A 25,057-nucleotide genomic window follows, 5' to 3' on the forward strand; every position below is an offset into this window, starting at 1 on the left:
GAATTTCTTCACAGAAAAGGCAATTAGACATTGGAATGGGCTGCTCAGGGAGGTGGTGGAGCCACCGGGTCTGGAGGTGTTTAAGGAAAGACTGGAATCTGCACTTAGTGCTGTGGTCTAACTGCCGTGGTGGTGTTTGGTCATAAATTGTAAAGTAATCTCAGAGGTATTTTCCAGCCTAATTAATTATGTGATTCTGAGACCCGAGCCCACAGTGCCCGAGAGCTCGGAGCTCGCCGTGGAGCCGGGGCGAGGCTCAGGCACCTCCGCCGTCCCCGTTACCGCCTCCCCCGTGCCCGCCCGGCCCCGCTCCAGCCCCGCCCGCCCTCAGCCAGCGCTCCCGGCCCCGCTCGGCCCCGCCTCGGCCCCGCCCGCCCTCAGCCAGCGCTCCGGGCGCCGCCGTTCCGGCCCACCCCGCCCCAGGGCGTGCCCCGGGGGGTGGCTGCCCTTGTTCCTTCCCTGCCCTCCCCGCGGGCGGTGCGAGGCCGGCGCTGTCCCGTGCTGGAGCGGCCATGGCGACGGGCCGGGGCAGGTAACCGTGGGCTCTGCCGGCCCGGGGCCGCCCGCTCGGCCTTCTTCACCTTTAACGGGGAGGGGGGTTTAATTGTTTTCCCTCAGCTCCCATTGCTCCTCTGAAAAACTTATTTCACGTGTTGCACGGCTCTGGTTTCCAGCTCTCGAGTCTTCGTGGCGAGGGCTGTGGGCATGGTACTCTCCTCTCCTGGCCCAGTGGACGCCTTGCAGTGGAGAACGCTGGTGTTGCCAGGTGCACAGAGGCCTGGGGTTAACACTTTTTTTCCTGCCTGGGGAGCCTAAACTTCTGTGTCCTTCAGCTTGGAGGAGATGCTGTAATGGGTACCCACAAAGTTAGTTTAGTGGCTGCTTTATACGTCCAGGGTAGTTTGGGTTTTGTGATAAATAGGAGGGTTTCGCTGTGGAAGGTGTGATTACCATAATTCTTACAGTACAGGGTAGGCTTTCAAAATTTTAAAGCATCAGTCTTAGAGGCAAAGTTGAGAAAACAGATTTTTCTGCTAACCCATTTCTACAGCCTTAGGTTTCATAGCAGTTTCATTCCCCCTGCTGTTTTTTGGGTGGGTTTTTTTGCCTTTTTTCAACCTGCTAATGGATTGGGGTAATATCCACCCTTTAAAAATTAAATTGAAATAGACAGCTGAAGGAAAAAAAAAAACCCACAACCAACCCATCCAAAACATCATTGTAATTTTTCTTTTTCCCTGCATACGCTTACAGAGGTGGAGGAGACACGTTTTTTCACTACTTAAAACTTTGTGTACATCATTTGAAATGTTTCTCAGAAGACAATTGTTTGCTGACCATCAAAAAACCAAGGCACATTGCAAGTATTATAGGGTATGAAAATGAAAATACTGGAAAAGTGAGCCCCACAGGTTGAAAGCTAATGAAAAAGCAATTGAAGTTGTGCCTCTTGAGTAAGATCATCTCAGTTCTAGAAGTCTCTAAAGAGGGGGTGTAACAGCTGTCATTGACTTTCATCTTAGGCTAATCTGCCCAAACTGTGTCAATGCAACCTAAAAGCATTTTGTTAATGCTAATTTAAAATCTTAGCACACGCAGTACTTGAAAAGTAATTTATGGATTCGGTTGCTGTTTGTTTCTTCACACCTTGAGAATATTTTTGTTTTGGCGAATACAAAAGTTCAGCAGATTTTTTTTAAAATTGAAGCTTACAAAAACAATAGCTATTACATTAAAGTTTTCAAGGCACCCATGGGCAAAGTGTTTCTTCCCTCAGATATTTCTCCCTGGAGTGAAGAAGGGAGAGGTTAGTGGTTAAAATGAGCAAGAAGGACAGTCTGTGCAGTTTATGCTTGTCCAAGGTAGCTTATTTTAAAATCCAGAATCCAGCTTCGTATCTGAATTATTTCTGTGCCTGGAGTTTGTGAAATTGCATCCCTAGAGAGTATGCCCAAACTCTCTGCTTTCAGCATGGATTTAGGGCAGAATAGCCTGGGATGTGCTGCCCTGGAACATACAGAAGTGATGGCTCTGCTGCTGTTGAACACAACTTGTGTCTCTAAATCCCTTTAACAGCAGTTTGTTACTGCTTCATCATCTAAGTGTTTAGGGCCTCATCATCTAAGTGTTTTTGATAATGATACATTAGTAAAACCCTTTGTTTGATCTCCAGATTGTATTTATTACAAGACTACTTTTTTGTAGTTGTTAATGTAGTTGGTTAGCACCCAAGCTCAAATGTGCATGTCTTTTTGTTAAGCTTGTAACAATTCTTAGTAAAGTGTCTTGGATATTTTTGTTTTGTTTTACATAGCACAGTTGACAATGTAGGCCAGCGCTGTTAATTTATTTTGATTTTTTTTTTCTTTAAGCATAAATCAATCTTAAATCAAGAACTTATTAAATGTATATGATAACCATATACTTCAAAATTAGCTATTTCCCCCCCATATGGATTGGTTGCCTAGAAACCCCGAGCTGGTTTGACCAGGTGTTGGAAATCTGCTGGCAATTTAAAGCGTCAGTAATGCAGTGAATGGGGAGCTCTGCTTGTTCAGTGGCATCCGAGGGTATGAAGTGTAAGGATTTGGTTTAAGATTGAAACTCTGTCCCCATCTTTCTCTGTGGATTAATGATAGGATTTGTTTGCAATTACAGCTGACAAAGACCTTTCTATCAGAAAACTTGGAAAAATCTGTGAGCAGTTGGATTGTAAGAATTTGTGTTAGAAATATGCAAAGTTTCTTCCTTTTCTATCCCAACTGTGATGTGGAAATGTTGCCAGAGCAGGTTCTTTCACCATGGTGTGCAAGAGACCAATCCAGACATGGAGTTATTTGATGTATTTACAGTTCTGCACAGTGCTGGGTGGCATTTAGCAAAGGAAGGAATTAGTTCCTTGGCTACAAGCTACATAATTCTCTTATTAATTAATTTTCTATCTTCTGTTGGTTAACAATTCTCTTGCTTCTCATGCTGATTAGTTTGCATGCTCAGTCTTTCTCTTTTTTGAGTCAGTGGTGGCAGTCTCACATTTCTGGAAGCTGTAGCTGATTTCAGCACAATTGCTGAGTTGGCTTTAATAGTTTCTTCCTTATCTTGGGAGTTGTTCCAGGTATCCCTCTGGCCTGTAAATTCTGCATTCTTTGTGTCCACTCTCAGTGGTCATCCTTCTTCCCAAGCTTTGTTAACCTCTCACTACATCTGAAATCTTGGAAGCGTGTCAAGCCATAAACCTTACTAAAGCAATTCTACCGACAAGTGATTTGTCTGTCTAACACCTAGACATCCCTTAGACCTTGTTAGCTGCTCTCTGTTTCATGGGTTAAATCTCCTTTCTTTTTGTTTATGCTTGAAAGGATACAAATTCTTTTTGAACCTCAGCAGTTTCTGAGGAAGTTTCAACGTATTGTTTTTATCTGGTATCTTTTAATCGCTTAGCAAAGTTGAGTGGCTCAAAAATGTCTCTGGAGTAATGTTGTGAAACAGAAGAATAATCAGTGAGTTTGACTTGCTGCAGGGGCCTCAGTGGAGCTTGGCTGTAGTGGCCACAGGGGTGCAGCTGTCTAAGGGTAATAAACCTCTACCAGATTCAAACTGATTTGGGGGAGCAGCAACACTATTATTGCCTTTGCCTGCTGTGAGAGATCAATCACAGGGTTGACAGCTGTGAGTTTAAATCTGAATCTTCCTGATGCCAGGTATTTTAACTTGGGTGTAATTGTTCAAATCATAATGATTGCCACGTGGTGTATTCCCTGCATCCTGCCTTGGTTGAAGTGTTGTGTCTAGGTGTGCGCAATATGCGTATTTCTTCATTTTGTGAATATGTGTTAACAGCTTTTCCTTCTTACAAGTAGGTTAAGGACCTTTGCTGCCAGGCCTGGGGAATGTTCTGAAAGTGTAAATGCTGGCATTGAAAGTCTGTATTTGACACCTCCCAGAAAACTGAAACGAAACATGAGCTTTGAGAGGTGAGTATGTCTGTGAGTAAGTCACCCTGTAAACTGCCTTTTGACTGCTTGCAGTAATTGTATTCATATCTTGGAGATTTCTATGTCAAATATTCTGAGTTGAAAAGATTTTCTTTCCTGGCCTACTTTGGGATCCTGTGTTCACCTTCTAATGTTTTCTGGCATGGTTCTCCTTTGTGTTATTTGCTAGGTTCATAAGGATTATGTAGGTTTTCCAAGCCATGTGAAGCCTTCAGCAACTTCTTTGGAAGTCATGGGCAGTGTTGTTCCTTGAGAATAAAAATTGTTATTTTATTACTTCAATAAAAGCCAGATTGGAATTAAACTTCATGTGTTTCTCTTGGTTATTGGTTGTCATCAAGTGTATCTTAGTGTATGGAGAGGCTGAGAATGGTGGATTGGGATAAAAGGAGGGAGGAATTACTGGCTGCTGCATATTTACTGCAAGGTAAATGTTTCTCTTGCTGTTTGGCAGTGAAAGAGTAGTTTCAATATAATTATGAGTTGTTTTCTTTTTGAAAATTAGTTACATTTTTACAAAAAATATTCTAAGACTATGTTACCTGAAAAAGCAATTAGTTTTATACATTTGATCACTACTGTGTAGTGATTTCTCTGTTTTGCATTGGATGGCCAGTTCAGCACCTCTATGCTGTCTGACTGGTGTGATAGTGAGAGAAAAAAGAAAAAAAAATCAGCTTCCTTCAAAGGAGAAAGAATACAGCTGTAAAAACTGCTGTTGAAAATTCTGGATCAAGTATATTATTTTAGCTAATTTGCAGCTTTTTAAGGTATCACTTCTAAATTGTCTCTGGAATGAGTGCACTAATTGCTTTGGACTTAGAGTTTATGAGTTATTTCACATAATAACAGTGCAAGTTTTTGCATGTTATTTCTATGTCAATGTAACTAAGATTGTGAGTTTAATACAAACATTGAGGTATTGGCATTGTTGTGCTACCCTTTAAAGCTCTCTGCTTCTGAAACAGTGTCATAAATCAACAAGTGTTGCAAATAACCCCTTAGTAAAAGGACAAGAGGCACAGATGGGGTGTTGACTTTCACAGCACCTTTTATTTTCAGCAGTGATTTTGATGTGGCCATACTCAATGCTCAAAAAAATTAAGAGTATAAAATGCGTGTATTTTAAACTCTGCAGCTATGAGCTACTGCTCAAATTGTATGAGGTTCATGTCTGCTAATGCAAAAATCACTTTGGCTCAATCCCAGGGTATGTTCTGCTTGTCATGCCTAGACTGGCTCCTGCATTTCAGGCAGCCTTCCAGATGCAGAGACATTGGCATTTTCAGGATATCACTTGGCTCTTACTTTGAAGTTCACATCTTTCTGCTGACATAAATGAAAACTGCACAAGACCCCTGAGCACGTACAGTTTGGAGATGATGATGAGGTAGAGCATGATCTTGCTGTTAGACTAGGACATTTCTGTCCTGGTGCGTTCTCAGGCCAGACGCGGCAGTCAAAAGGGAGAGTGAATGTATCTGCAGTTTTGCAAATGCTGGTGATTGTGGAATAAACGTTAAAATCATGGTACAAGCAGTAAGGAACTGAAGCTAAATGAGATAGTTTCATATCAAACATAGTTAAAGTTAACAAAGTCTAATAAAACCTCAAACTTACAACTTTTTGTGTAATCGTGCTGTGCCACTGGAATAAGTTGTGATGAATTATTTTAGGCAAATGCCACATACCAAAGAGTGAAGTTACAGCCCAAACTCCACAATTTAACTCTTTAGGTGATTTTTTGTTTCATCTGTTTACAACCTGCTGCTTTCCACCTCTTCTGTTTTTGTCTGGTTTGAAATTAAAATTCTCTGCCATTGTAATTTCTGGAGTTTGCAGGCAAGTCTAACAGAATTCCTCTTTCTCTTCTTTTCTAGCATGCCATCAGAAATGCTGCTGAAGATATTTTCCTATTTAGATGCTGTGTCCCTACTGTCTCTTGGTTGTGTGAATAGACGCTTCTATGAGTTGGCCAATGACAAGTAAGGAAGAGAGAAGATCTCAGTTTGTGCCCTAGTTGTGTTTACCTGAATTATGAGTCTTTCCAGTTCAGTTTCTCTGATGCCAGAGCACCTCTGGGCAGTTACTCTGCTGAAATTGCCCTGCACAGCGTACAGTACATGTTGCATGCAATTCTAGCTGTGCAGGGCCTGTTGTTTATTGGGGGTTATGAGGCAAAAACTAAATCCAGTGCTTTGAAATGTTGGTGTTAGCACTTTTTTAATTTTAAAATTTCTATATATTTATTTGTATTCACATGGACCTGCAGAAACTTTTCGGTTCAGGTGATCCTTAATGGTGTGTTGCCAGTAGCTTTATGGAATTGTAGCTTTGACAATTTTGAAGTCCTGCATACTTTATTCTTTCATTAGATTTTTGAAGAGGAATTGATTCAATCAAATGATCCACTAGTGGTTTTTATCTGTTGCTCTGTTTGTGACTCTTTGGTGACGTCTAAATGAGAACAAAAGAGACAAAGATAAATACCGACACGTTTTTTAATAAGGATTGCTTATACAGAGTTCATAAATTGCTCCAACCAATATCATGATAATTTTGTGAAAGGGTAAAGAGGAGAGACTTGGGTTGGTGTGTGATAACTAGGATCTGGGCATCCTTTTCTTTGTAGGATTCTACTGCATTAGTGTTGTTTGAATGAGAAAATGTCTTCCTCTATAGGAAGTTGCTGTACCAGGTATGAATCTATTTCTCCCTTATTTACTAAAAATTGTGTGGTGAATTAGTTGGTTTACCTTGGCATTAATACCTTTAGAACTGATGAGTTTAAAGGGAAGATCTGTAATCCAGATTTAGGTTTTGAGGGTAGATAAAAATTGCATAGTTGACACAAATTATCAATCTTGGTATGTGTTTTCCACTTCAGGATGGTGAAGCAGGATAAAATCACTGTGGCTGTCCAGGGGAAGATGATTCATCTGTCTCCATCTCGACAATGTCTGTTTCCATTTTCTAATCTCAATAGAGATTAGTGTGCGTGCACAAATGAGACTTTGGAAAGAGTTAGTTTCTCTTATCTAGGAGCCTGACTGGTTCAGGGGGGACCAGGTAATTTCTTCCTGATGGATTTTCCTGGACCTTCTCAAGACCCTGAATCTTGCAGTGAATGAACAGAAGTTTTAATGGGAGTCACTGCATATTTCTGTGACAAATCTGACTGTGGTTTTTAGGATATTTCTGGTGTCCTGGATGTACAGGGAGCTGTCCTTGTTGCAACAGGACCATCAGTCTTTCATTGTGCTATGTCTGTGCTGCCTAATGCAGTGATTTGTCTTTGGGCTGTTCACTTGAACAGTTCTTGGCACTGATGTCTCTCCAGTGTAACTATTGAGGACAAGGAAATGTTTATGACCCTCCCTTTCTGTACCCTCCTTGTCACAGCATGGGATATTCCAGCCTTCCTACCATGCAGTGTGGGAAGTTCATGGGTATGGTCTGCCTGTGAAGGCCTGAGGATTCTGATCACCAGCAGAACGTGCTTGTGTGAGAGGAAGTGAGAGCACAGGGCAAAGTCTTTGCCACTGTGGTCAAGTGATGACTGATGATGATGTGTCTGATTCTGGCATCTGAGTTAGCAGTAGAAGATTTGTTTGGTTTGTTGTAGTCATGTTCAGTAAGAGACCTTGAGATGAGTATTAACAATTTGAGGCAAGAAGGGCAGGGCATGTATTCTGCTGTGAAAGAGGCAAACTTGTGCTTCCCTGTTGGATGCCTTTTTGATTTATCTGCCCTGACTTCTTCAGAAGTTGAGGATGAAGGGGAAGTGATACCTTCCTAAACACTTGTGATTCCAAGTCCTCCTTCATCTTCTTCTCTGTCTCCCTGCCCTAGCTGAATTTTTGAGTTTCTTGAACTAATTTCTTTGCTTGCCCAACACTGTTTTGGGAAAGGAAGATGCAATATGTTTCTGAGAGTGAGGATGAACATGGTAGGTATTTGTCCTTAGTCTATCTTCAGTCAACTAAATTGCCTGAGCCTGCAACTTCAAAATGCAGGAAATGCCTAGTACTAAGCCCTGTCTTTTCAGCATCATACAGTAAGGTGCAGAGTATCTCTCTCCATCAAAGGATATCTTTTTTTGGGAAGGAGTTTCTAGTTATCAGGAAAGTTTTATAGGAGGTTATTTTACTGGGTGTTTTAGGCTGGTGAAGACCAATTGGATGATACACAGCTCAAATTCCCCATGTGATGTTATGTTAAGGACATCTCTCCTTTTTTCATGACTGGACAGTTCTAAACTGCTTTGGAGTTAAAAAAAGAACTTTCCCCCTCCATCAGAAATGTTTTTATACTGTCTGGTAACTTGGCTACCCTTTATGGTCTTAAAGTAGAAGGATTTTAAAACTTTGTTTCAGTTATGGGGATTGTTCTTTATGTTACCCTTCCCACTCTGCTTTTGGTGAATGGAAGGTTGAAAACTCATGTTGACTGTGAACCCACCTTTACCAGTTATGGTAACTTATTGGTCTGTGTGTTTTAGACACTTTTGTCTTAAAAAATGGCAGTGGGGAATTCTGTCTATATCTGCAGAGCAGCAGGCTGGAAGGTTTTTGCGAAATTCCTGGGTCTGCTTGCATCAATAACCAGAGCTGGCTCTCAATATGTGGGGAGTTATTCTCAGTAGCTAATGAATTGAGAATGCTTTTGATGGGTAGGAGGCAGTGTGGGATGGATCTAGTCCTTGAATACTTTAAGGAGAAGGGAAGATGCCATACCATACATGCTAGTGTAAGTTTGCCTGAGGATAAGTGAGAACTGGTAGCCTTGCTGATAAATGGTAGAAAATGTCTCAACTATTTGTTGCCCTCACTAGTAATTTTCTTCAGTGCAGTTATGTACACTGTGTGTCTAGCATTTCAAAATTAGAAAACTTATTGGCAACCTATATTCACAGATTATTGATTGAATTTTTGTAGGTTCCTGGACTCAATGTTCTGTGAATTGTCCTAGAGATACTGGGGTGTGCTAGAGATACTGGGGTGTGAGGGGCTGAAATGTGAACTAATAGTTTTCCTGGCATGAAAGAGATGAACCCATCATTACAGTCACATATTTCTTTGACTTCAGAAAGTCATGTCTTCTCTGGGCTTTTCCAAAGAGAGTGCAGAAAGGATTGAAATTACATTAGTACCACCAAACAAAGGTGATTCTAATTGTCCTCCTCAGCTGAACTGAGAAACTTGAAGTCTACAGATGGTCTTTGTTGAATAGGAGATATTAAACCACTTTTTCCACTAGCTGATTTTCTATGAGGAGGACACATCATTGTTTTAGGGTGGAATTTTCAAAAATTTCTGCTTAACCTTTATCAGTTTTCACTTACTTGCTGACTGACTGTGCTGTCACAGAGCTTCATCCTGGATCCCATATTTTTGAGAAGACAGACAAGACTGGTTTTTTGCTAACACTGTGCTCAGTGGTAGCTGAGATGTGCATGTAAAAATGAAGTGACTATTCTTGAAATTTACTCCTCTTTATTCTATTTTTATTTTCAGTGGAATTTGGCTGAAACTTTATTCCAATTATTTGCAACCAAAATGGAAAATGAAGTCTAAACAAACAGAAGCTGTTTCTTTGGGCCGTGCTGCTCTACATGATAAAAAGCCTGGGTACTGGAAGAAAGAATACATCTTCAAACAAACGTGTGCCTTCAAGACTAGAGTAATGCGACTCGTTAAATTTCTAGATCCTTACACAGGTCTTCCATGTAAAACCAAAGAAGCTATGAAGTAAGCAATGCCTTGTCACAAAGATTTACTTCAGAACAATGTACAAAACATTAATGGCTTGGAGTAGTATAGAATTAGAGCTATAAAATGTATATCATAATGGAATGATACAATGATAATCTATAAATGACTGAAACTGAGTCGCAGTTAGTAGAAATGTAAAAATTCTGTTGAAAGCATAGTTTAAATTTTATCACTTTGAGAATTTGTTTTTAAACACTCCTCTCCCCTCTCAATTCCTAAATAACAGAGTCTCTGGCTTGAGTTGGATAATTGTTCTAAAGGACAAAAATGGAAAAGAACATGTAGTAGAGAATCCAAAACTATCATTTAAGGACACATCTGTTACCATACTTTGGTATGGTACAGACTGGCCATGCTTGGACATCCTGTCAACCCTAAAACTGTTTGGAGTTACACCATTGCTTCCTGACCAAAACAGACCTCCCAGCAAGAATGGGTGAGTTTTAATATAGGATTTTTGAGGATTTTTTGGGTGTAACTGATTGATAATATGTCTGTAGGACCTATCTGACATTTGTTTGATTCAATAAGTTAACCCTTCATTTGAAAGCCTCCCCGCAGTAGTTCTTTCTATGTTCTTCTCTTTGGTAGAGCTTTTTAGAGAGGAATAGTAGAAATAGTATAATCCAGCAAGCTATGGCATTAATTCATAGGTTAATTGGCATGTGATATGCAGGCTGATAGGTCCTGACTTGGAAAGCTGAATCTAAGCCCTAGAGCATGAAAGAAAAATGTAAATCTAGAAGACTTTATTGTGAGAAATTTAGCTTGGAAGAGTTAATCAGTATTTATGTGGCTACAGTCAGGTATTCTATGTTGTTAAAATTTATTTTCTGTCTGGTAGGTGTGTATATGAATTTAGGGAACTTGATGTTTAACTATGTGTGCAGTCTTCAGTACATGCATATGAAGTCACACAGTCCACAGCATGTCCCTTGTTTTTTAATTTACATGTGTACAGTGGTTTTTGTCATTATATTCTAAAAAATAAATGAAAAGTGTTTATTTGAGGTATTTGGTTGCTGTCAAGGAGTTTTGCCCACATCTGAGCCTGTGTGTATAGTAGGTACAGAGTCAGCTGCCTGCTTCTTACACAAAGCCCCTGGCCATAGAGCTCTGAAAAGAGGGAATTGGTCACCTACAAAACATCTGGTTCTTCAACCATGAGCAGAGTATATACTTATAAAACAAATAAATCAAGAGAAGCCTTTTGTATAAAGTTAACTGAACAAGTCTTGCAGTCAAATTATGTGGGAAATGTAGTTGTTTTACCGAGATGATGATTCATATGTAGAAAATAAAAAAGCTTGCAGGCAGTTGATGTGTTTATTTCACAGAGTTACAAGTTTTAGAAATTGTGACTAGAGATGAAGTCAGTGGTTTCACCAATTTCAGTATGTCATTGTTTAGACTATAAGGCAGTAGTGCAGGGACAGGCCTGATTGACTTAAAGATGGAAAAGGTTGATGTTGATCAAGAAGAAATGTTTTACTGTAAGGGTGGTGTGACACTGGAATGGGTTGTCCAGGGAGGTTGTGGATGCCCCATCCCAGACAGTGTTCAGTGTTTGATTGTAGGTGGTATTACAGTGATACTATGTGGAAGTCTAGGAACTGTTTTGAATATAGTAAGAGCCTGAGTCTGAAAAGGATTTGAGGAAGACTTCTTCATTCTGAGTAGGTAATGCAAACTCTTACTTACTGCCCTTTTTTAAAATGCATCATTAGTTAATAAGAGTGTTCATGAACTTATATTTAAGATTTTTTTGGAGCTAATGGCTTTAATTATAGGTAAAATATAGAAAAAAAATCTAAAAAAGGAACGCTTCCTGTAGCACATACTTTTAATTTATTATATGTACAGTTTGATACTTTCCTTTGAATTTTGCTTCTCAGTGATTTCATCTAGTATCAATAGAGTATGAAAAACAAGTTATAAAGTAATTCTGTATCTTGAAAAATTGGGCAAGTACGTAAGTTCTTTTTTTAAGCATGTTTTAGAAGATCATAGTGTTTTTTATTTCTTTTCTTGTTAGGGGTTGAGATCCTGCTAGTACACTGTGGTTGTTCAAATGTATGGTTTATGATTCTGCATGGCAAATGCTTTCAAAACCATTTTCATCATGTGCTGCTGGTCAGACTTTACAGTTAAAAATGAAATTAAACTGAACTTTTACATGAATAAGGAGACACAGCCTTTTTACTTCATTCTGTATGTTCTTTTCAAAGACCTCGTCGATTTTCCTTGATTGCTGAATACCCTCTTGGCAACCTGACTGAAAGTAGTGTCGCAGTTGGTGCTGATGAGCTTGTCCAGCTCTTCAGTCTGAGTCCAGGACTCTTAGTAGGAATTTGGAAGGTAAGATAACATTTTGTTTCTGTATTTTATTATGATTTGAATGAAAAAAAAAAAAAAAATTGGCTTGTAGTTTGGGTTTGAGGAGGGCTTTTTTTTTTTTAATCTTCCTTTTTTTTCCCCTTTGGATTTTGAAAGATCTTGTCTAAACTAGTAACCACAAAACACATGTAGGGACAGTAAGTGGAAGATTTATTGTATCCTGAAGAGCTGTCACAGGAGTATATATACTTTTTTTAAAAATCCACTTCTAATTAAGAGATCAGTTATCTATCATTCCATATTAGATGCTGTGTTCAATTTTATTTATTTTACAGTCTTCACATGCCCAAGTTTGATATGCTAGAATAATTTTAAATGGAATGGTTTGAGAAAAGAAGTGCTTCTTCCTCTGATTCGTGCCATTACCTGCCCATGCCACTCAAAGTGATGAGTTCCCACATAGCAACTTAATTTTAATCTACATCACCAGGTAGCTGTATCCTGCTCCAGCAGCAGGAATGCTGTAAATGGTGCCCTTTTGGAGGTATTAAATTCTTGGTATTAAGAGTCTAGGTTAAGCAGTTAGCCTCTGTAGGGTAAGTGTAGACGTGAATGTCTTTAGAGGGCAGTGCCGAACATCTGAAGTCGACTTCAGAAGGAATCTGCATCTTTGCATGGGATGCACTGGCACCTCTGTGTCTGCCTGTGGCTATGTAGGTCTGGGTGCTATGGAGGCCTGTTTCAGGTGTTCTGCTCTTGGTCTGAATTGAGAGGTGGTAGCCCTTTTTTCCTCCCCTCAGCCATGCTCTTGATGTAGACTTAGGTTATTTGGAACTTTCCTAAGGGAGGCTGTGAGCAGTTCCTCAAAGTTGTGTCTAATCTCCAGCTGCAAACATGCTGCCTCAAATGTACACAATCGCCAGAGGCAATGTTTAAAAGTGCAGAAGGACTATTTCTTTCACTCCTACTTAAAGGTAAGAGTGAAAATCCATTTCCTGGAAAACTTGAAAACCTGACTGGCATAAACCCATTATTGGTTGTTTCAGTCTGTGAAAATCTCTGCTAAGTGAACAGCCATTTCTCTCTTATCTTCAGACGTTTTGTAGATGGGTGCCCCTGTATTGTTGGCTCTCTGGTCTTGCTCATGCATTGGCCCCATCCATGCTCAGAAAGAGAGATCTTTCAGCACCTGGAAATGGTTCAGTCATAACCAAGTTTCACATCATTGTTAAGAATCGAGTGCCTCACTCCAGTATATTTTCCCTGCTTGCTTTTCTGAACAGCAGTTCTTATTCTCTGTGTAGGCAGAGTAATATGAGGTAGTTAAGTGTCAGTGGGTGTAATAATTGTAAATGCCACACGTCTTGTTTTTTGCACATATCTGCATAACAGAAACCAAGGGCAGGTTACGTGGGCCTTCTGGTATTTGGACAGAGAAAGACTGAGAAATTATGAGATTGATAGATCTCCCTAGTTAAATCTTTTATAGCTGTAATTTTGCACTTTGAAAATACAGGAGCAGTTAAAAAGCCAAAAGTCTGAATAGAGGATGTCATTTTCTGGTAACCCAGAGAGATGAAAACAGTAGTTGCCCACATTTCAGGAGAGTAATAGACTTCTGGCAGGGAATTATTTTCCTATTGACTTCTGTGTTTGGAAATGCAGGATTTAAAAAAATGCATTTAAAGAGAAAAAAAACTTGATATCCTAGTATTGTGTTCTTGAAGTAAATATATACCTCTGTCTCTAGTTTTCGCATTGATGTTTTCTCTGTATAGACATCTGTAGAAGGTTATGTTTTTAATGTTTTCCTAGGACTAAATAGTCTGGTGAAGACATGTTTTTTACTTTGAAATTCACAGTTTCTATTGAATAATTCTGTATTCCTCACTGATGTTAGCCCTCTTTGGAAATAGTTCTTTACATGGGAAAATAATCTTGATGTTTCAGCAGTTGGGAGTAAGTGCAGTTTGATTTTGTTTAGGTATCTTTTTAAAAGTGGTTATTAGAAGCTAGGGGCAATTCTTGGAGCTCTCATAATTTTTGCCTAGACATAGGTAGTTTCCCTCTCTTTCCCTGTAATACAGAAATTCTGTAATCTTTTATGTATATTCTGTACTCTTGTGAAAAAACAGTAAAGGTTTTAGGAGTCCAAGTATTAAAGCAAGCCATTACTAACATTATTACAGTAACTGGCAGAGTAATAAGCGGCAGCATTTATCTATGAATTTTAATGCTCAGAAAGACCTTGTGAAAAAAAGAATTTCCAGATAAAAATACATATACTTTAATTAACTTTTCAGGAGAAAAATGAAATTGCTTTTGTTATGGCGAATCTTCATTATAATCAACTTCTTGAGAGAAGCATTTTGGGTTCTGCTACTGTGTAAGTTTGGTTTTCCTTTGTGGGAAGTAAAGATAACCTTTTGAATAAAGCTTTGAGTTTTACAATTAAAATTGCCTGCTGGTAAGATGCTTATGTTTAGGCAGTAATTAACTATTCTTGTGTAATATAAACAACAGTTACAGTAAATACAAAAATGTAGAAGCATTTTCATACTAAAATATTGCCATCATTATGCTATTGTGGAGATAATTTAGTTAAAAAAGTGTACTAGTACTGGCTGTATTGAGAAAGTTAGAAATACACTGCCCATACTTTCTCCCTTTTCATAAGCAGTCTTTTTATTTCCTCTTCCTATCTGAAACAGTGATAGAAAAGAGGGAGACATTTCAGGAAGTAGAGAAGTAATCTTTGGCTGTGTAAGAGGGGAGAAAAATTCTGGTAAACTGGTGAGGTGCTTGCAATTATCTTTTAGTCCTATTCAGAGAGTAGCAGGGTTTCCTATTAAGTGTTTGTATATGTGTATATTGCAGTGTATAATGCAATACCTGTTTATACATTATAAACTGTTTAAAAATACAATTTTTTTTTTTTTAGCTTTAGAACAGTATTTGGGGAATTTATTTGCCACTCCGCTTTCTAGTCAGATACTTTTGTATCTACCAGTAGTCTTAAATGCCCACTATAACTCAGTGTGGCTCTTCTCTCACAGAATGTAAGATTTAACACCTTCTCTCTTAGTACCAGATTGGATCCTGTGTAGAAGTTGCTCAGTTGCCTCTGGCATGTGGTCACTTCAGGTCATTTATGTGCAGTAGTTATTTAGTTAGGCACAGGCAAAATAATTTCAATATTTGCTATTTCAGAGAAGTCTCTAGAGCTAGTGGGCTTTTAGATTTGTAGTTAAGCTGATGCTTTTTTCTTTGTTGAAGACAAATCCGTGTTTTGAAGTTTAACAGATGTACCTTTTAAAGTTGACTGCCATATTTTCTCCCTTTGGCTGGGCTGAACAGCTGATCAGCAGTTTTAGACACTGTATTAGTTTAAAAGAAGTGTGATGAACTAGAGATGTTTGATTTCAAAACTGTCTTAAGATGACAGTCTCAGTGTAGGGCTGTATGTTACATCTCTATTAAGTCATGTTCCCCCTTGCTAAATTCTATTATTTTTCTTTTTTTCAAGTCAATATACTCCTCCACCTAATCAACCTTTACTGGATGATATTGACTCAGAGTATGGACTGCATGAGTACAACCTGCATCTTGACCTTCATGGCAGAACCTGCATGTACCTGTGTGGATCATTCAAGTGCCTCTTCTGCAGAAAACGTAAAGTTGACAGAACAATAATGTTTGTTTTAGAAATGATCCCTGTCTTTCCTTCTTGTATCCAGTTTCTCTCTTTTAAGGGGTGAAACTGAAATGGAATTTTAAGAGTAAGATGTCTGTTAGTTGTGTGGTTTCTTTATATCTGCATGGTGCTTTGTGTGGCATCCTAAGGCTGCTCTGTAAGAAGTCTGCCCATTGTTACATTTTTATAGTGTCAGGCCTGGGACTGAATTCTTCAGATTGTCAGGGTCTTTTCTTTTAGTTCTCTGCTGCATTAATAATGCAGTGGCATAGCTCTTGGTGCAGGCTGATGTTTCTTTCAGTTGTATTTTATAAAGGAGAGACAGTTTGTCCTCGTACAATTTGGAAGCTTATTTCTGTAGAATTCGCCTTGAGTATACTTTGGATGCACAGACAGATTGAAAATATAGATAAATTTGTAGAAGTTACTGTGAACTTTAAGATCTATAGTTTTTTTTTTGGTGAGCTTGAGGTTGCCTGTTCTGGCATCTCGTCATTGTGTGGTAAACAATTTCAGTCATTTTTTTTAACTGCTGCTTCATTCTGTTTTCAGCACTTCTTTCCATGAGACGTGATTGACCATCCCTGTTATTCTCATACAGCCCAAATTCATAATTGTACTGAGGTTTTGAAAAATACATGTGTGATCTCTCTTTTGACATAACTTCAGCATAAATTCCTACAGCTACATAGCTGTCTTTCTGTAAGCAGAGACAGATTAAAATATTAAAATTAGACATTGTCATGAATTTAATTTAGAATTAAGTACTGTAAATTAATTATTGCTCCCAAATAATTTTTTTTTGTATCGGCAGTAATTTTTTTTATCCACACTCCTGAGCAGTGCGGATTGCAGAACATGTTGTTTTTCGGTCAGTAGAGGGCACTGTTGTCAGACGTGAGCGCTTTTACCGGGCTACAGAATTTCCCCGTGATTTGGTTTGGTTTTTCTCGTTGGTGTTTGGTGATTCCAAGAGCTGTCATTTAGATGGCAGCCTTGTGCAGTGTGGAGTGTAGTAGTCCTTGAACCTGAAATACACCTGAAATACATTTTTCAGATTCCAGAAAAGTTGCAAGCTTAAACTAAATGAATAATTCTACGGCTAAAACTTCAGTGAAAGTCTACGCATGTAGCAAGAAATCTTACCTGAAGTGTTGTGTAGTACAAGAATCCTCTTTATATTATCAGAAAAAACCCCAAAACGTCTCAAAATTGGCAAGAGGATTGAGTTTTTGGAATTGTGTTGGTTGTTCTGGTTTAGCTGAATGTCATATTTTGTTTTCTAAAATGAAAATGTTATGCTCCTAGCAATACAGTTGCACAAGAAAAAGTATTATGTGGCATACTTCCTTTCTTGATACCACTTTCTTGCTGCTTAGAAGCTACTTCCACAAAAGATTAAGCTGATAAGCTGATCTTTATGCAAATTTTAGGAAATGTCCCTGAGCTACAGTTGTGATGCCATCTCACTTTGCAAGTTACAGAATCTGTTTTATGCTCACGAGTGTTTTCTGAATTACTGGTTTTGTGACCTTCAGCAGTGTGACAGCCACCAGATTCTGGTCTCACAGGACATCAGGCAGCTGAAGCCATGGTTCTGCAGACAATAAGCTCATTTGTCAACTTGTCCCTTCCATGTGCTCACACAATAATTCCTTGTGGAAAATGCTTGACTTCCTCCTGAAATGGTGTAGTGATGCAGCATATGGTTGTCTGCTCTCACATTTTTCATTCTAAGTTGTTGTTCATTTTTCTCATTTTGGTGAACATGGTGTTGCTGAATGTGGTGGCCAGGTTTGTCCAGACTGGTTGTGTTTGCTGGTTTGTGTTTTGGTTTTAGGCTCCCTTCTAATAATATTCTTTGTCCCTTCCTCTGGGAGGACTCTGAAGCATGGAAGTCTGCAATGTTCTTGTCTTGCTATTTTTGAAAATTCTCTACTGAGTCCAGTTTTATTTTAAATTATAGACATGCCCATGGCAATTTCTACAACTTGAGGCACAGATCAGTTGTCAGCTATTATACTGTTCTTTTACTTATTTATTGGTTTTCGTTAGGGAGCTCTAGGCCTTCCTAGGTTACCAGAGAATGCCCATTTGTATTTTGCAGAATAACTGATTTATTTGTTCAATATTAATATTTATCTGCTTTTTGTTAGTGTCTATTAGTATTGAGCTTCATTTTGCTACTCTGTTTGCAATTCTTTTTGCAGAATTCTTAATATTAAATTAAAAAAGTTATGTCACACTTCATTGAACCAAGTAGATGGAGTGTATATGGCTTCAGATTTTTTTTCTGTTATTAATACTTACATTACAGTAATTAGCTGGTTTGCCACTGTTTGGGCTGGGGTTTAGCATTTTGTTTTATTCTCCTTTTCATGTAAACAGAATTGGCAATATGGTCTCACTGGCAGATAGTGTAGGGTGAATATGCTAAATACTTTGTAACTGAATTGAAAATATTTAGAAAACTTTCCTTGTTTTCAGGAAGGTATGACAGGCTTTTCTCCCAGAAGACTCCCAGAAGCTATGAATCCAGCTTCTTAATAAATACTTTTGAAGTGTATTTTTACCCAGGTTTTCAACTTTTTAAGCACAGCTTTGTACCCACATGGTAGTTTAAGCTTTGACTTTTCAATGTCATTTCTTGTTGATGTAAACTGATGTGATGTGCTTGCAAAATGTGAGAGTTGATTTTTGTGTATTTAGAGAGCTTTTAAGATTTGTTTGTAAAATTTCATATCAGGCTTTTGAAATGTTTTGCTTGACCTTGAAGATTGATTTGCAAGTTTAAATAACCGTTTCAGTGTCTTAAGGCTGGTTGTTGGCACCAGAATTAGTGTTAAGCACAGCTTTTCCTCTGAAAATACCAATCAAATGACAATTTGCAACAAAGGCTTGGTTAGCAAAACAAACTTCCTTGGCTTTTAGCTAAAATAAGTACTCCGGAACTATTGGTCTATTTGTTTCTTTCCCCTGAAGTTTGTCTACATGATATATGTTCTTTATTACCTTTACTTGGAAATATTTGTTCCCTATAACTTACTCTGCTGCTTTGCTGCTATGCGTGTCTTGCATAAACCAAGGACTAGAGATGTTATAAGGGGACAATGAAACAAAGTCTGGATCAGGCTGAAGAAAGCCCTGTCCAATTTGCTTTCTCTGTGTTTCTCTTCATATGTTTAACATAGCTTGTTCTGTCCTTTAATTTCATTTTCTTATGTGACTGGGGTGAGGAAGGGAAGACTTCAGTACTTAGCCTGCAGTTCCTTGCTTGTTTCTAGGCAGACTTTTCCCTCCTCTGGAATATAAAGACTGCAATGGAGCTTTTATATTAAAAAAACCCATATATAAAGACTGGATTAACCAGCCCATGAATAATTAGCCTTCAGATTCTTGATCTGTTGCCTATTTCCATTCTGGCTAAAGTTAAGAAGTAACTATAATACACCTTAGCCAGCTGATCTATCTAGCAGTGGTGTATTAATGTCATGCAGTGGCAGTGATGTCCTGGGCTTCATTAATTTATTAGCAGAATGCTTTTTTCAATCCATTTTTAATCCATTCAAACTTCATTTGATTTGAATGAGTAAGAGAAATGGCCACTTCCATTCAGACTGGAATTGTGGATAACCAAATAGTCATCTTAGAAAAAAATGCTTGTTGACTGATGTTTTCAAATCTTGTTCAAAAACTCAACTTTAAATGTGGTCTTTCAGTGGTTAGTTAGTAAACTAAGTAAAATATTTTTACCTTGAATGACATTTTGTCATTGAATTTGATTTACTGAGGTTTTGGAACTGAACCATTTGGACAGGTATCAAGTTAATGCCCTTTTTCTACTTTGAGCTGGGTCCTGGAAAGGAATTCTGCTTACATTTTTCTCACTGATTTCTTTTGCACTTCACTGCAAAGACAGTGGGTATCATGGTCCGGACGATTGCATTTTCCTTCAACCATACAAAGTATTTCCTACAAAATATTTCCTGGGCATGGTCATGTTGGTTACTGTATTCACACTCCTATTCCAGACAGTGTCTGTATTGAAAAACCTGCAGCTGCTGTTCTCTGTCATGTGCTGGGCTGCTTCCTCCCCAGAGTAAGTATTCTCTGGACTCCCCACTGGTGAGTGATGCCTTTCCAGCATTGGTTTGTGCCTTGGCTCTACAGCACCAGTTCAGAGAAGTTTTTGGCCTCTGTGTTGAAGTGTGGGCTTTCTTTCTCCTTCACTGCCTCTAACGATCTGCTTCAAGCAGCCACCAAGCAGAGGTTTTGCTGGCACTGCCTGCTGGATGCAGCCATTTAACTCACAGCCAGCCTTTCTGATGTTGCTTCTTCTGTCTGTGGCCTCATGCTGCTACTTCAGCTTGATCGAAGGAGAATCACAGGCAAAACACTTCCTTTTTCACTCTGTCACTTCCATCTTAAACCTCTGCAAGCCCCTTAGCTTGTTACCTTACCATCCAGGACCTGCTACTGGATCCTGACAGGCATTATATTCCTGGGAATTCCTTCTCGCCCTTCTCATTTGTCTCCTGCAAGTCCTAGATATTTTCTTTTTTGCACTGAGGTCTCTAGTGCTTTTGTTTTGCTCTTTTGAGAGAGAATCTCTTGTTCAAGGAAACTTGTCTAAGGGATGTCCTACCAAGAAATCTGCTTGTGTCATGTGATGCTTTTATTTTCACTTTTCTTTGTAGTCAGATTGTGTTCGTTATAATGTTCCCAAACTTATAATTAGAATGTTGGAGTCCCTGGTTCCTCCTCTGATAGCAAAGGAAAAAAAAAAAAAAAAAAGTCAATCTCTTCTAAGAGAAGAGATACCAAAGAAATATGGATATACGTAGTAATAAAAAAATCACAAATCATAGTAGTTCTGCCAAAAAAACCCCAAGAACCAGGAGTTTTGGAAAGCTACTTTAAAAAAAATTAAATTCATAATTTAAAAACTTGATTCAAATCAAATCATAATGCATGTCAATTTAAATGATGCAATATCCTTTCTAAGGAGAAATTGTTACCTGTATACCCTTTTTATTGGGTTGAGTTTCCAGTTAGAGATGGAAGTGTTGAATATGAAATTTACTCCTTGCATCCTTGTGTAAGTTCTTTAGGTGCCATTCCTATTTTTATGCTAAAAAATACAAAAGAGTTTTTAGCTGCTATTTCTGCTGTGGATCACAGAATCAAACTTCGAACTGCAACTTAATTCCTCTATGAAGTGCTTGATATTTAGCTGTTGGTGTATGGCAGGGTTTCTTATTGGTGAGTGAGATGAAAAAGACATGAAAAGGAGAACATTTACAGCGTACTTGGACTGAATTTGATTTATACTGCTGTAATGTTGTATATTGTTTATATTTTCAGGTGACATTGAAAATGGATACCTGAGGCTCAGAGTTGTAAACTTGAAGGATAATAGGAAGCACTTTCCTATTACTGGGACACTTGGCATATGCTGGGAAACAGATGTGTTTAAAGGCAATGTAAAGGTCAGAAATATTTTTTTGTTTGTGGAAATGCTTATCTCAAAACAGAATTATGTTTGTGCATCTTAAATATGCTAATTTTAAAACAATTTTTTGATATGTAGAAGGTGTCTGTTACTAGACAAGGACCTGTGTTCCAATATTTTAAAAAATAAGTGAATTTTGAGGAAAAACATTTTCTGCTTTCTCTCATAGTGTGTGGATTGCATGCTAGACTCATTCATGTAATGTGTGTTATCACTCCAGTGCTTTCCACTCAGCAAAGATGCTGTGGCTGACCAGCCTTGCTTGTAAATGCTGGACAAAAAAAAAAAAAAAAAAAAAAAAAAAAAGAAAAAATACTGCAGATGTACTTTTTGTGAGGGCTTTTTTTGGGTTTGATGTGAGGGTGGGTTGGTTTTTTTTGTTTTGTTTTGTGGTTTTTTGTTTGTTTTGGGTTGGTTGGTTGGTTGGGGTTTGTTTGTGAGCAATAAGCCTTGAACCTCTGGGGAAATACTCTGCAGTTCTGTGGTGTGTATGCAGTGAAAGTTAGGAACTGCTGGGGAATGTTAAAATGCCAGTGGCCACAGGGAGAAACTACAGACCACATCCACACAGTCAGCACCTAGCTCCAGTCAGGTACATCAGTCAGCTGGATTAACTTTTTATTTTTTTAGAGGAATGCTCACACATTCTGTTGGATAAAATTCCTGAAAGAGTTACTTCAAACAAAGCTTCAGATTATTTCTGTACCTTTTGCAATAGTGGTGAAGGCACATATTTTTAAATGTACTTTATCGGCGTGAATGTTTCAGAAGTTGTAAAAATTCTGATGAATGTAGTTTAAGCACTACTGAAAAATCACTTAGTTCAACACTTGATTTCAAATTTGGCACGTCTTTTGAAAAGACCCTCAAAATTAATAAAACTGCTGTTTCTGCCAATCATGTATAGATGTGGAATGAAATATTGTTTGATAAGGTGAGACTTTTTTACTGAGGCATGTGTTGACAAAACAAGGGACAATATTTTTAAACTGAAAGAGGGTAGATTTAAATTGGACATTGACAAAAAAAGGCAAAAAAATTCTTTCGCCCATGATGAGCATGGTGAGGCAGGGGAGTTGGAATTAGATGACTTATGTAAGTCCCTTCTAACCCAAATCATTCTGTGATTTTAACCCGAGTCTAATCTGTGATTCAGCTGCTTGGCAGGATTTTTTTTTTCCATGAAAATACTCCTGAGTAGTATATAAGAATTTAGGAAGTTATCTGACAGAGGAAACAGCTGTGGCTGTAGTCTTTAGTTTTTCAGTTTTAGTCTCCCTCCTATGTGCATACGGCATAAATTATATTGAGTGTTTGTTTCTACGACAAAATAAAGAATACAATTTTTTTAAATGCCTCATTTTGGGGTGACAGATAGAATTTGTCAGCATATAGCCATGGGTTGAATTCACTGTGGTCTTTACCATAAGTGTCTAAAATTCTTAAAATGTGTGGAGGCCGAATAACATCAGCCACAGAAGTAGGACATTCCAGTACTTGGAATTTATTTGAATTTTGTTTAATACTCTTAAGGAAAACCAAAAAACCCAAAAGCTTTCTTGGCACTTCTGGGTTTTTTAGTAAAAAATTTAATTGCTGAAGTACAGATAGTTGGAAATTGTCATGGCTTAGGAATGGTATTCTCCAATTTAATGTTCTCACTGTAACCACTCCAAATCACACTCTCTACTGGCTCTCTCCCCTTCCTCTGCCCTGTGCTGAGCTGGAGGGGAGAACTGGAGGCACAAAGGTAAAGGTCAAGGTTGAGATAAGAGCAGTTTACTGGAAACAGCAATGGGAGAAGAAAATGGAGAGTAGCAGCAACAAAATTAATAATAAGAAGGTACAAGAGAGGCGAGTGATTAACATGCAAACATGCATGTGAAGGGAGGAACTCAACCTGACCATGCCACAATAGTCTGACTGAGAAGACAACCTTTTCCTTGCTCCTGGAAATGAGATGAGGTGGTATAGAACAATGTCACTGTGTTAGCCACGCTACCTCCTGGCTGCTGCAAAAATTAACCTGATCCTGACTAGAACCAGGAAGGAAATGCATGGAAACCTCACCATCCCACCACCCAACACCATCCCACTTTACATTTTGTAATTGGCCTTATATATGCAAGTTGTCAGACCAGAAAATTGTAATTCTTTCTGGTTTCCAGTGATTCTGTAGCTCATATAAGTTTATGATACCATCATTATCAGGTTTGGTTTGAATTTTGTATTTTCAGCATAGTCTGCATTAAAAGGCTTAGGGAAACTGTGTGTATCATACTGCCTCATGTTTGTGCCATCTGCCCTTATGTTGTTTGATTGAAGTAAAGTAATAGTGAAAGCAATGTTAGAGCAACAGAAACACAACTATGTAGTACAGAGAAATAAAGCATTCCAAATGAATTTTTTTGGCATGGAATGTGTTGGTTTTGGTTTATTTCTGCTTTTGGACCACAGATACAACATAATTAAGATAATTTGATTCATTTAGTGATTCAGAACTCAAGAGAATAAGGAACAGCTGATACTAACCATGACAGACAACTCCTGTGCTTCTAAGGGATATGGGAAACTATCAGTTTGCAAAGACAAAAGAATTGGCATTAACATTTTTAAATTATCTAGTTGTGTAATCTTGTAAAGAAATATTTTCAAGAATTTGTAAGAGGAGGAATTACATCAGGATTATTACTATTACCTTTTTGGGAACTGAAGCTGTGAGCCTTTCAAAAAGTACTGTATACAGCTGGCTTGGAAGGGTAATTTTGCGTGCTCTGCCTTGAGTGGTCCCTGAGTATCTTTGCAAACATTGCTACATTCACACAAGTTTAGCAACTGACATTAAGCTTAGGTTGCTTACTCATATTGAAGGGACTATAATCATTTGAATGGTAAAGTAACTAATAATTGAGAAAAACAGATGTTAAGGGCTGAAAAATGTTCAAGAAATAATGTCTGATTTGGTTTGGCAGTGGTACCTTCTGTACTGCAGTGTTTCATGTCTATGGGTTGCAATTTTGATTTCTGTAGAAAACCTCTAAGTAAGTATTTCTTGCAATAGGTCAGTGAACCATTATCAATTTTATTTTGAGGTTTTAACCTTTGTACAAAACCCTCTGAACCCTTTATATTTCTTCTAACATCAGGGACAGATCTACTTACTGGGCCATGGGGAAATAATCTCTTCTGCTTGTGTTTGTAGGACTGCTTTGTGATGGATCTGACTCTCTTGGATGAAACTGGAAAGCCCTTCTGGTGTTTTAGTGCTCCAGTCCACATGGGATTGTCTACCAAGTCATCTGGCCTTTATGACTACATGGGTCATATTTATACTGCAGACTATGCAGATTCAGAGGGTAAAGTCTGTGTTGAGTTTGTGTGGTTGGAAGAAACCAAGGAATATATTGTGGTCACTTTGGTGCTTTATGTAAGCACCAAAAAGGTAAATAGCTGGTATGGAACAAATTACTGACTTAATTAGGTCACTAATTTCCTTGCTTTAAAAACCAAACAAACAACCCTCCCACAATAAAAAAAACACAAACTGATATTTAAGATTGACACCAACGAGCAAGACTGCAAATTTTCCAGTAATAAGCGCAATTGCCTAAATTTTTTTAATAGGCAACTGAGGGATCAAAGAGACATATTGATTTATGTGAGAGGCTTTCTTCTCTGTTGAACATTAGTCTGTTTCTCGCTGGCTATATTTAAATTATTTTTAGGAAGTTTTTTCTTTATAGAC

The 25,057-nt window shown here is 38.3% G+C and overlaps 1 protein-coding gene across 1 annotated transcript; it reads left to right on the plus strand.

Annotated features, from left to right (window-relative positions):
* Positions 1-24,784, plus strand: LOC310923461 (F-box only protein 15-like; the record flags this gene model as incomplete). Its single annotated transcript, XM_083885458.1, has 10 exons — positions 1-532; positions 3,861-3,974; positions 5,876-5,980; positions 9,512-9,745; positions 9,996-10,205; positions 11,998-12,127; positions 14,410-14,492; positions 15,633-15,778; positions 21,165-21,289; positions 24,515-24,784. Exons 1-10 carry the CDS (start codon positions 513-515, stop codon positions 24,782-24,784), a joined length of 1,437 nt encoding a protein of 478 aa, XP_083741584.1. The 5' UTR covers positions 1-512.
* Between the last annotated feature and the right edge of the window lie 273 nt (positions 24,785-25,057).

The sequence above is a fragment of the Zosterops lateralis genome (genome assembly GCF_965231275.1).
Source record: "Zosterops lateralis genome assembly, contig: HAP1_HAP1_SCAFFOLD_57, whole genome shotgun sequence".
Lineage (NCBI taxonomy): Eukaryota > Metazoa > Chordata > Aves > Passeriformes > Zosteropidae > Zosterops > Zosterops lateralis.